Source organism: Peromyscus maniculatus, chromosome 18, assembly GCF_049852395.1.
Source record: "Peromyscus maniculatus bairdii isolate BWxNUB_F1_BW_parent chromosome 18, HU_Pman_BW_mat_3.1, whole genome shotgun sequence".
Classification (NCBI taxonomy): domain Eukaryota; kingdom Metazoa; phylum Chordata; class Mammalia; order Rodentia; family Cricetidae; genus Peromyscus; species Peromyscus maniculatus.
The window spans coordinates 31,107,966-31,121,104 of record NC_134869.1 but is presented as its reverse complement, the minus strand read 5'-3'; the positions used below and the strand labels follow the sequence as shown (position 1 = coordinate 31,121,104).

Sequence of the window (13,139 nt, the reverse complement as noted above, 5' to 3'; positions counted from 1 at the left end):
AGACGCTGTGGGATGATCCTTCCACACATTGAGAGCATGTATTGCTCTCATTGGTTGATAATAAAGCTGTTTTGGCCTATGGCAAGGCAGGATAAGGTTAGATGGAAGAATCAATCTAAGGACTCGGAGGAAGAGGGGCAGAGTCGAGACAGATGCAAGCCCACTGCTTAAGAAGCAAGATGCCAAGAACTAGGAAGCCACGGACCACATGACAATAAATAGATTAATAGATGTGGGCTAATTTAAATGTAAGAGATAGTTAGTAATAAGCCTGAGCCATCAGCCAAGCATTTATAATAAAAAATAGTATTTATGAATATAATTACAGTTCCTTAATGTGGAAATGAATAAATTTCTTAAACAAATCTATGAAAACATGAACAATGAAAGGAAATGAATAAACTAATTCAAGACATAAGAGTGTAAACAAGATCAATAAAGAAAACCCAAACTGAGGGAAATTTGAAAATGAAAAATTTAGGAACCAGAACAGGAATGTCAGAAGCAACTCTCACTGACATAATACAAGAGGTGGAAGAGATAATCTCAGGCATTGAATACATGATATAAGAAATGTATACCTTGATCAAAGAAAATGTTAAACCTAAAAATAAAATCCTGGCATAAAACATCCAGGAAATCTGGGACACTATGAAAAGACCAAACCTAAATATAATAGAAATAGAGAAAGGAGAAGAAATCCAGGTCAAAGTCACAGAAAAAAAATTTTTCAACAAAATCACAGAAGAAAATTTCTCTAACCTAAAGGAGATTCCTATCAAGGTACAAGAAACATAAAGAACAACAAATACATTGGACCACAATAGAAAGTCCCCTTGGCACATGATAATCAAAAACACTAACTGTATAGAACAAGAAAAAAGATTGTTAAAAGCTGCAAGGGAAAAAGATCAAGTAACATATGAAGGTAGAACTATTAGAATTTCATCTGACTTCTTAATGAAGTTTCTAAAAGCCAGAGAGGCCTAGAGAGATGTTCCACAAACTCTAAGAGATCAGAGATGCCTGCCCAGACTACTATACCTAGGAAAACATTCAGTCATGGTAGATGAAAGACATTCCACACACACCAAAAAAATCAAATTTAAGCAACATCTATCAACATATCCAGCCCTACAGAAGGTGCTAGGAAGAAAAGTCCAATCTGTAGAGGTTGACCACACTCAAGAACACACTGGAACAAATAATCTGAGATCAACGAATCAAAAAGAGGAGACACACAGTACTATCAACAACAACAGGAACCCAAAAACACTGCTCATTGTTACCTCTCAACATCAATGACCTCAATTCCCCCTTTTATTAAATACTCAGACTAACATGATGTATTTGAAAACAGGATCCATCTTTTCTGCTATATCCAAGAAACAAATCTTAACATCAAGGATAAACATCATCTTATGATGAAGAACGGAAAAAGATATTCCAAGCACATAGACTCTAGAACAAAGCTGCTGTGTTTGTTTTAATGTCTGACAAAATGGATGTCAAACCAAAACCACTCAGAAGAGTTAAGAATGGACACTACATACTCATTAAAGCAAAAATCCACCAAAAGGACATTGCAATTCTTAACATCCATGCACCAAACAGAAAGGCACCCAAGTTAAAAAAAATACTACTATGACATCTTAAACCACATGTTGATCCTCAAGCACTCAATGAAATGTATGTGACCCTCAAACACAAAACTAAGGTTGGAATATCAGGTAACAGAAATATATATATACAAGATCTGGCATTTTTCTAAAAAACTTAGAATTACCAAGTCAGAAGTTGTTTGATTATAAAGATATGTTATACACACCAATTACCAATGATATCTCCACAGTGAGAGCTCTTAAGGCAATTGAGCCTTCAAGACTATTCATTTTTACCTCTTATATATTTCAGATGCTAATCTCATCTCTTAAATATGAAAATATAGTTCAATCAATTTCAAATCCTCTAGCTTGATGAAGGGTGACATCTACATACATCTTAGAGCATAAGAATCGGTATTTAGAGTGAAGTTGGAAATTATAATATTTTAGGAACATGGAAATAGTAGGGTCTCCTCTAAGGGTCTGTGACCTAACCAGCCATGACTAGTTGGCTGGGTTTTATGGTACAAGGAAGGAATGAATTCCCACCTATTGAGTGAGAATAAGACAGCTGGTGGTTACCCCAAAATGGAAGTGCCACTATTATACTATTTTGGGAATGTCTTGATGGGTGGTCACTACTGTGGTTTGTAGGTTTCACAGCTGGGTGTGGCTATTGGATGCTGTTCTCCATGTGCAACTTACACACTACTTTCAGGTTCTCTGAGAGCTAGTTCCCACGAGGAAGCTTTTTAGTAAGTTCTTGCTCAGTTTCTCCATGTTCTGTGTCCTAAATGTGGTATCTTCAGCAGTAGAATCTCACCTTCAATTTCTGTTAGGCAACCAAGGTTAAGTGCAATAGTACCTCACCTGTTGTCAAAGAAATTTCTTTGTGTAACAAGTGGACTACAGAAATCCACAAACTGGTCCGAATGCAGAGAACAACTGACTGTGGGATTCCCAACCCCAGTTGATACGTCCACAATGCCACCCTTATACCAAATGCTAAGTGGAAGCTGAGAAAGAGGAGACTGAAGGACTGTGAGAGATAACAAAGGACCAGAGCGCCTGCTACTCCACAATACCATCTAGACATGCCAAGAAAGCTGTACCCGTGAAATCCCAGGAATATAACTTCCTAAACAAGACCGGAATAATGACAACACAAGTTGTCATTGTGGGTGGTGCAAATCTCTCAAGGCTCTGCTACTAGATGAAAAGTTGTCAGCAATCAGCGGCTTTTGAGAGAGGGAGAATTAGGTTTTTCCAGGGCTCACTCTCCTAATAACGTTACTCAATCCAGAACGGTAAGCCCTAAACACTTACCCATATGAGCAATATTAAATGGAGTCAGCAAGCTGTATTTATACGTATATACTTTCATGTACACATGTATACATATAGGTAGATAAATGTAACAATAATAATTAAAGCATTAGTCATGAATTTGAGGTGGAGTTGGATGGGAACACAAGAAGAGTTGGATGGCAGGGGGTGGGAAGTACAGTGTTCATGATTGAAATTATCAAAAAATAAAAACTCAATTAATAGCTTCTCTAGATTAAACACAAGGAAAAAAACTCAGTGAATAATGATAAAGAATATAAAGAAAACTGTCCAAATGGTATTGGCTAGCTGCTATATAATTACAATTACGTATTAATAAGATGGAAGATTTTCTTTGGTCATTCATGTAGCCATTACATACATAAATAATCTAAGTTAATCTTGTGTAGAAAGGCCTAGCATCAAGCACATTTTCGTGTATAAAAATGAACTATCTTCACCTAGTTTTCCCTACTAACCTATAGTCATGCTTCAATATCTACCTAAGTATTCAGTAGTTGATTGTTGCTTTTTTTAAAATAAACTGTCACTGCTTACTAAACAGAGATATTGCTAATATCCATGTGTTAGAAGCAAATTAATAAAACGGCCTCACAGATGACGCAAAAGCAGACTAGCTTCTTCAGTCGTAGTACGAACAGGGAGAGGAGACTGGAGGAAGCGCATTTAGCATAGTGTGGAAGAATTCATAAAAGCCTTATGGAAAAAGACAGCTTTTGAGATGAGTTTTTAAGAAAACATCTTTCCACTGCGCAAAGGCAAGAAGAAGAAAAGGAAACACAAAACATGCAATTTTCTGGTAAAGGAGAACTCTGCATTACATGCGATCTAAGTGGCAAAGGGCACTTGAGGACAGCCTAGGAAGACAGACTTCATCCCTTAAGAAGGGGTGTGTGAATTAATTCAACCACAGAAATGAGAGGTTACCCTTTTCAGACTCAGAGGGAAATGTGTAGCTCTGGTTTTCTGTGTATGTTAGGATACCAGAAAGCCACTTCCACACAAGCTTGACACATAATGCTATTAATGTTGAAAGTGAATGGCAGGAATCATTCTTTGACGAGATAAATGAGTCAAGTACAACTGAAGTTAAATTCTTTTGACTTGAGAAGTCTGTGGCAAATTTCATTTTTTTTTATAACAGCACACTGGTTTTGTTCTCCATAACATATTACAACAACCTCTGATAAATAAAATATGTGACTGCAGAAGAAAGAACAATTACTGGATGAAAGTCTAGGAAATGGGGGGAGTCATTCTGGACACAGATATTCTGGAATGGATAACAATTTTTACGAGCCTAGCCCATCTAGAAGTTTTAGCAGAGTACATGGATGGTTTCATGTACAAACACAGATTTGGAAGGGACATAATAAAATCATGCCAAAACATGTTTGTGTGTGTGTGTGTGAACACAAAATTAAGAAGAATTAAGTGGATTCTCATATGTGTATCTACAGATGGCATATATATATATATATGTATATGTATATATATAATTTTTATTAAGATATATTTCCCACTTGCACACATTTGAGTATCATAAAGTTTTCTATAATATCACCATAGTAACATTTGTTTTTAAATTTTGACCATCCAAGAAACTATGCTCTAAGAGTTCAGTTTGGGCCCAATAAACATAATTTATAAACTGTGTGTTGGCATCATATAGAATCCAGTAACCTCTGGACAGAAATATGTAGACACTAGGATATTCATAGTAACAGAGAAGTGAGAATTCACACGTAGAAAAATTAATTTATATTGTGTTAGATATTCTGCACAAAATGTGTTTGCATGCATATGCGTAGAAGTCTGAATATATTATACTAAATTAAAATGCAATGAAAATAAAATCTTGATCCTAGTATGTATTCCCTCTTCTCATTGGTTACCCCTTTTCTCTTGAAATTATTAAAATATTCTAAATGATACTCATAAAATTTGATAACATAAACTTCCAAAAATAATAAGAATAGTATAGATTCTCCATGAAGAGATGAAGCTAAAATTTTATGTTATTCATGCTGGAGTGTCTAAATGTCCCTGCATGTCTTACTTTTGTGGTGGCATAATTTTAAGAACGTCAGCTCTGAAATCCCAATTCCTTGCAGAAGGTTTCTCTCAGAAGCATAAGGCACCACACTACTTTAACAATAGCTACATTTTGAAAGTTTAATCTTTTCACAAGATACTGGTTTTATATATGGTGTTCTTTTTTACAGCATTTTGTTTGGTTTCATTTATTACACTCCTCCTAGACCAAAGGAAACGTACTGTATTAAAAAGAGGTTCTCACGCAAGTAAAATAATGATTTAATTCTTCCCTTTGAAAGTAAAAATAAAGATTCACTATCGCCTTTATCTCAGGCTTTAGAACTATTTTATCTACCACAAAAACCCCAAACAATAGCCGCCAAAAGAGAAGCACCCAAACTTCACACATTGCTCTTTACTGCAAACTTCGAGATCACATACCATTTTACATGATAGGAAAATGTCGGAAAGGTAAGTCTGTGTTTGGCATGATTTATGCTCTGTCGAATTTAAGAAGGCTTATACCCGAATATGGTGTCACATCAACGAAACATTATTCCTCTGTATTTTCGGAGAAAATCACCTGCCGAGGAAGGTGTCAGCAAGATCTCTACTGAAGGAATTGCAAAAAGCCTGTGTCACAACTGAGCACGGGAGACTCACTGACCCTTCAACGTTGAGACATCAGGGTGGAATACCTAATGTCAGAAGCTGTCTGCGCAGCCAGCTTCGGGTTAGTGTAAAGAGTGTTTATATCTCAGTGTACAGGGAAGCGGGGGGAATAACGCTTCTGTGCACAGCCTCAGGGCAGTGGCATTTTGAATCACAGGCACAGTGAGCAGATCACCCCGGAGAAGAGGATATATTTTGGAACAACACAGACACACACTATCAGTAGACATCAGAGCAAAGCAAGAAAGGTGACGGGATTAAAAATAAAGGGAAGAGGAGGGAAGAATTGGAGCCACTGATTACAGTTTGCAAGAGCAAGAAACTTCTAGAAAGCCAATGCTCATTTATACAGAACTCCCTTCTAACACCCTAATTAGCTTTACCATACTTTCCCTCTATATCTTTGTATTTATCCCAGAACAACAACAACAACAAAACAGTAATTAAATGGAAGGCTTTGAAATTTTTCATAATATAAACCATGCAGTGAGAAGAGGCCCATTGTCTCTTGCAGTGACTATAACACAGAATTATAAAGTCACCGTTAGTACTGAAAGATACACCTCTGCGCAGTAAAACGAAGTAAAATCTGATTTGGTTTTGAGTTAGGCATTTTCTACATTGAGAACTGATTTATCCCCGGGTAACTGCGACATATTTGGCAGGCAACACCTTTGTACTTTATATAAATCATTTTGACTCTTTGATAACACAGGAAAATCTATCCTAATTACTTTCTACTTTACCTCAAATTGGAAAGCATAGTAAACATGGCACTTAAGCCTCCTGTAATAGGGATTGCTTTTTCATCAGTCATAACAAAATTAGATAACAGGCATTATCTTATGCCATGTACATGAAAAATAGAAAATTCTTCTTAGCTGAGGATTTAGTTTGTAAAGTTCCATCTATGTCTTTAAATTCTCCTCTGTGATACATAAGGAACAGAACTACACAGCCGTCACCATATTGCAGCCATAAAAACACCAGGCACAACACATCTCCACAACTTTCAATGACAGCATGATTGAGTGTTTAAAATCCCCATGAAACAAAGTATTCACTATTATTTAGCTTGAATTCACAAAGATGCCATCCCATTTCCACAGTTAAAAACAGATTAAGTTGTATGCACGTTACCCACTCAGTATACCCACTTCACACTTCCACGTTTCCTTCCATTATTTCTCTTTATTAAAAGTTTGACTACATATTAACTCTCTAAGCAGTGAAGCCATTTAAAGCACACTTACTTGAAAAGTGTAAAACCGGGTCCCATTAGGAAGATGCACTTTAGGGGAGCCAGAAACGGTGTTCATATCCGAGAAAATCATTTCTGATCACAGAGACAATATAATCCACAAGGAGTTACGGATGCCGAGCTGAGAGCTTAGCGTGCAGATAAATCCGTGCATGCATTGAGGGAGACTACCGGGTAAAATGAAATCTGCCCCATCCTTCTTGGATACACAGGAATAGCTTTTAAAAGCTGCCTTCTGCGTTTGACATCAAAGCTGAAAGGGCATCAGCTACTGACCTTTCATGCAGCTAGTTCTTTAAAACGTAGAGTAATTCAAAAGAAAAATAAATAAATAAAAACACAGAAGGAAAGAAGCAAGAACCAACGATAAACGGAGCTTGTGCAGAATCTGGCAGTGCTGTGGACCTGCCCATCTGTTCTCAGTGATAATCACCTCCCTCCAACACAGTCTCGCAGAGTGATTATGCTAAATATCCTGGTTAACCAATAACATACAGTTTCATTTCAGGGAAGCATGCACAGTGTTATTCAGAGGACCTCTTCTGACGAACGTGGAGCTTGCTTCACACGCTGCTTAAAGCTGTGTTTAGTAACTGGAGATTGTTTTTTTTATCACTCTTGCTTTTTTATAATCCTCAGTCTCTCTGGTTCCCCCAATCTTTTCAGTGCTATCAGTTTTTTTGTAGAGCCTTTATAAAGTGAGAATTCTTTCAAATAGATCAAAGTAGGGTACAACTAGCTACGATGCTGGGAAGCAACAGATAAAACCCTCCAAATCTCTATAATGCTAGGGAATATTTACTAATAAAATTCAAATCCTTCTATCTGAACTCTTAAAAATCACAAATGCAATATGTTTATTATCCAGTCCTTTCTACCTTACCTCAAAAAAATAATATTGATAACACCTAAAAACTCACACATTTCTTTTAATTAAGCTTATTTCTTACATAAAGCAGTTAATAAATGTATTTATATAAATGGGCCTTTTAATGGGAGATTTAAAAGTGTTCATAAGCATTGAAATTATTTGTTAAACATGCTTATTTTTCTATGTCTTTAACCAATTATTCAGTCTGTATAAAAGATCAGATTTGGATGACTCAACAACTTTTTGAGGTAAAAATAAATGTTCCATTTACACATGGTTCAAAGGTGGAGATGACAGGGATAAAATGGTATGAGCCCAGAGGCTGTCTTAGCAAAAATATCTAAGTTTCAAACAGTTATACATCATCAAGAACTAGGAACGACCTACCTTCAAGAGACAGGGCATAAAAGGATAGTGTAGAAATCATAAACTACTACCACCAGGCACATACATAATATTAGTACTGGATGGGGAGGCTGAGGCAAGAGGATGACTGTGAGTACCAGGCTATCCTAGTCTTAAATCAAGATTCCATCTCTAAAAATTGAAATAAAACCAAGAAAGACATCCTTAAATTATTATTTGCTTACATTCTCAACACTGGGGAAGCAAATTGGGAAACCGATTTTTTTGTTTAGGAGGAAAAAATACCTACATTGTGTTTAAAGGAATTCATCAAAGGTTTGCCAGGACTGAGGGGATGGGTCAGAGGTTAAGGCAAATACTGGGTAGCATGGTAGCAAGCTTTCCAGAGGCAGAATGTAAAGAGGATCTCCAGAGCAAGTTAGCCAGAAGACTAGCCATATCAGGGAGCTCTAGGTTGTATTGGGAACTGCTGCCTCCATGAGGATGATTGCCAATATCAACCTCAGGCTTCCATATGCAGGGACAAATAGACACACACACACACACACACACACACACACACACACACACACACACACATTTACACACACTGTATACATAGAGATGTTTGCACATACATACTACATGTGAAAATGGGGGGGAATTACCCCAGTCTTCATCAATTTTAATCATTTATTTATATTTTATAGACTCTTCTATTTCTTTTCTCCTTCACAATGTTACAATGTTATTTGGTATTTCCTATCATCTATCTATCTATCTATCTATCTATCTATCTATCTATCTATCTATCTATCTATCTATCTCCATCTCTTCATTTCCTGTTTACATTATTTCAGTTTAAATAAAATTTCAAATATTTCTTATCTCACATCAATAACTAGCTAAACGTATCTGTATTATTATAGGTAAGTTTTAAAAGCATGGTCCTCTGCATATGGGAGACAGTTGGGTACCTTGATCTGTTTGAGGGGCCCCTGGCAGTGGGCTCAGGATCTGGTGCATGAGCTGGCTTTCTGAAGCCTATTACCTCTGGTGGAACACATTGCTTATCCTTAATGCAGGGGGAAAGGGCTTGGTCCTGCCTTGAATGTACCAGGCTTTTCTGATACCCATGGGAGCCCTTTCCCTTTTGGAGGAGAGGATAGGAGGTGGAGGGGGAAGGTAAGGAGAGCAGGAGAAAGGGTGAGAGGGGGATCTGTGGTTGGTATGTAAAATGAATTTAAAAATATCTTAAATAAAAAAGTTTTTAAAAAGTTTTAAAGGCATATTTTCCAATAATTATTTAAGTACTCATCATATCCTGGATTTTTTTGTTGTTGTTCAGTTAATAGTTCTCCCTCTTATTTCTTACCCCTCATGGGATTCTTTCAAATGGGTTTTAAGATTTAAATGCGTTTCTATAGGCTTACTGAATGTGATGATCAGGCTACATGTGAAAATGTGGATTCTTGATTCTCGGAGACTCATGTACACAGGAACTTCCTAAACATTCACTTTGTGCTTGCCTCTCCCCAGCCAAAAATGTGAACTGAACTCACTTCTCAAGCACAAACCTGAAACGTCTTGGAGATTTAGGTTTCATGGAAAAAAAAAAAAGTTCACCGAATAGAGCATTACACAACAATATGTCTTTACATTATACATAACACAGTCTTGTACAAGTCACGTGTTTGTTATGTTCTCATGCATCTGCCAAATTTGCAGCAACATCAAGCTATTTTACTATAGCTATAAATTTCTGAAGGCTCTCAGTCAACAAAATACCTTTCTTCATTCATATTTGTTTTGGAGGAAGGGAATAGAATAGGTTATGTTTTGCTCTTCAAAGAGGCTTAAGAAAGAACCAATAATGGCACACACTCATTGTACATGTTGGCGCTTTGTTCCAAATGTAACAGGAGTCAATGTGTACAATCCTTCCTTATGTCTTTTTCTATACAGATAGTACTTTTTCATTAAAGATAGATTCTTCTCCCATATAACATCTCAATGACAGTTTCCCCTCTCCAAACTTCTCTCACCTCCCCACGGCATCCCCTCCCCACCATCCTTTCTCTCCATTTCCTCTTCAGAAAACAGCAGTCCTCCAAGAGAGAACCACCAAACTCAACAAAACAATGTACAACAGGATGAGGCAGAAAGCCCTCATACGGAGGCTGAACGAGGCAACCCAATAGGAGGAATGGAGTCCCAAGAGCAGGCCAAAGGGTCAGACACACACTCTCCAGCTGTTAGGAGCCCAACAACAACAACAACAACAACAAAAACCAGCAAACTAAAAGTCATGGCATAGGCAGGGGACCTAGTAGAAACCATTCAGGCCCCTTTGTTGTCATTTCAGTCTCTATGAGCCTATATGAGCCCTGCTTAATTGATTCAGTGGGCCATGTTCTCCTGGTGCCCTCCATCCCCTCTGACTCCTACATTCTTTCCTCTTCTTCTGCAAGGTTCCCTCTTCTTCTGCACCTGATCTCTGAGGTGAGGGACCCAATGGAAACCTCCAATTTAGAGTCTCTCTCTCTCTCTCTGCATAATCTTAATAATATTATCCCCTTGTTCTGGAAATTGATTTGGAAACATATTTTTGTTCTTTGCCTGATAGCAACAAGGAAGGTGGTGTTCTGGTCTAGATATTGTCAAGCATGTGTTTTGCCAAGGTTTTGCCCACTCTCATTGTGGAAATTGGGAGCCTTGTACAAATTCGATCATTGGGCAGGGAGAATTTTGTTCACTAAGAAATGTATCTACTTGTCTTCTGTACAGCGTAAAGCAAACAATGAGAATGAAACTTATTCCACCACATTTATACAATTCCCCCCCCCCAAAGATCATCTTTCAGTTCAGGCCTAAAAAGCTATGATAGTCCTGGACAGAATAGCCTTGAGCAGTTTCAGCACTGTTCTGAATTTTGGGTCTCAGTCCAAGGCTGTGGTTTATAAAGAGTCAGTTTATTCTCTTCTATCAATAATGTTTAAAAAAAAAAACTAGGTAATACTTGTCCATCATTAAAAATCTGCATGCTGAGTTTTAACTTAACAATAGATACATTCATTTTTTTAAGCTAATCTGTTATGATATTCTAAAATTAAATTCAGCAGGTGAAATAGAAACATCACTACAAGTTAATTGGCATAGTATATTTTTAGAAAAGCAAATGAAAGACAAAAGCTTTCAAAATCTGAAGTCTTTTTACTCTAATTCCCTTCAATTTTCTACTCATTCACTTTGTGTTCACCAGAGATCCATGAGTAGAACTCACTTCTCAAGCACAAACCTGAGGTTTTGTGGAGAATTAGGTTTAAGAAATATACTATGGTACTCTTCAAAGATTCAAACATGCAACCATGTGAGTGTTGGTTTTCATTCATTCATAAATAAAATGAATGAATTTTGGTATTTTTGTTTACAAAATAGTTCTGTTAAATAAGAGTACAGATTATAGATTTGATAATGAAAATAGTATGATTAGTCCTATAGTGTCTTTGATTAGTGATCATATAGGTAATTTATAATTGAGCTGGAAAGGAACTGTGAATTATTATGCTAAAGAACAGATATTAACAAAAGGTATGATTGATAAGCTTGACTTGTGATCTTCCTACTCATGGCAAACACAAGATTATGTCTATGTTTGAAGAACTTTTGAATCATTTAGATAAATAACACACTTGTAAATTATTACTTTATGAGAATTGCATTAAGTCTGAAGGAATTCTTCGTGTGAAGAAATTCACATAAGAAGAATGGATGGAACAGACTTCATAGAGGCAAATTGTGTGAAAACATGAGAGGAAGTGAAATACTATATTGAGATCTTTTATTCGGTGGGCAGTGGTGGTTCATGCCCTTAATCCTAGCACTACAGAGACAGAGGCAGGCAGATCTCCAAGTTTGAGGCCAGCCTGGTTTACAGAGCAAGTTCTAGGACAGTCAGGACTACACAGAGACATCCTGTCATGAAAAATCAAAACAAACAAACAAAAATATTAGACCTCAGTACTATATTAATATTATAAGTATATCTTGACCAAGGAAAAAAGTTATGATTATAACCTAAATAGAAGGCTATAAAGATTATAGACTATTATGCCTGCCTCACCCTATTTTCCTTTTATCTTGCATATGTTTTCACTAGTGCATAAATTAATAGGTAATAACCAAGTGTCTCTGACTACTATTGTCCCCCAGCTCTACAGAATGCTTGTAAATAAGTAGTATGATCCTTAAGGAAATTTATATTTAGGAGATCCAATAATAACTAATGATAGACAGTTAACTAACAAAAGAATTGCAATGCAGTGTGGCAAGTATTAATCAGTGATACAACCTGAGGGATCCTAAGTGGTTTGGTCTAAAAAATACCTTTGAAGAAGGCTGCATCAGCAAAGCAAAAGGCTGATGCCTTCCCAAAGAGAAGGATCAACATTCAAAGAGGCATTGATGACATGGAGTGACTAGGAAATACAGCTGATAGTATTTCAAGACTATGTAGGAGGGCTTGTTGTGGATATTGTTCTGTATGCTGTGAATATGTGGCTCTGATTGGTTAATAAATAAAGTGCTTATTAGCCAGAAGCCAGACAGGAAGTATAGGAGGGACAAAGAGAGAAGAGAATTCTGGAAACAGGAAGGTTGAATCAGGAGTCGCCAGCCAGACACAGAGGAAGCAAGGTGTAAAGATACCTGTGAGCCACGAGCCACATGACCAGGTATAGATTTATAGAAATGGGTTAATTTAAGATGTAAGATTTAGCTAACAAGAAGCCTGAGCCATTAAGCCATACAGTTTTAATTAATATAAACCTCTGTGTGTTTATTTGGGTCTGGATGGCTGCAGGTCCAGGTGGGACTGAAGAAAACTACAGCTACAAGGGCTACCTGAATTAGATGTATTTTGTGTATAAATTACCAAGTGAAGTTAGGAAAAACTTTATTAATACTTTGTTTCTCTGCAGCCAGCTAGAAGCAGACCATTCTT

The 13,139-nt window shown here is 36.9% G+C and overlaps 1 protein-coding gene across 18 annotated transcripts in view; it reads right to left on the bottom strand.

The window, feature by feature from the left end:
• Ppfia2 (PPFI scaffold protein A2) overlaps positions 1-13,139 on the bottom strand; it is a 465,396-nt gene that overhangs the window by 293,175 nt on the left and 159,082 nt on the right. For 3 of the 18 annotated variants that reach the window (XM_076553862.1, XM_042263623.2, XM_042263626.2), the window contains exon 1: positions 6,914-7,092. The exons of 13 other annotated variants lie outside the window; for them this stretch is intronic. In XM_076553862.1, the coding sequence (XP_076409977.1) occupies positions 6,914-6,994 (81 nt within the window). In that variant the 5' untranslated portion in view covers positions 6,995-7,092. Of the gene's footprint in view, positions 1-6,913; positions 7,093-13,139 lie in introns of those variants that run through there. 2 more of the 18 variants (XM_042263615.2, XM_042263619.2) reach the window with 1 other exon arrangement.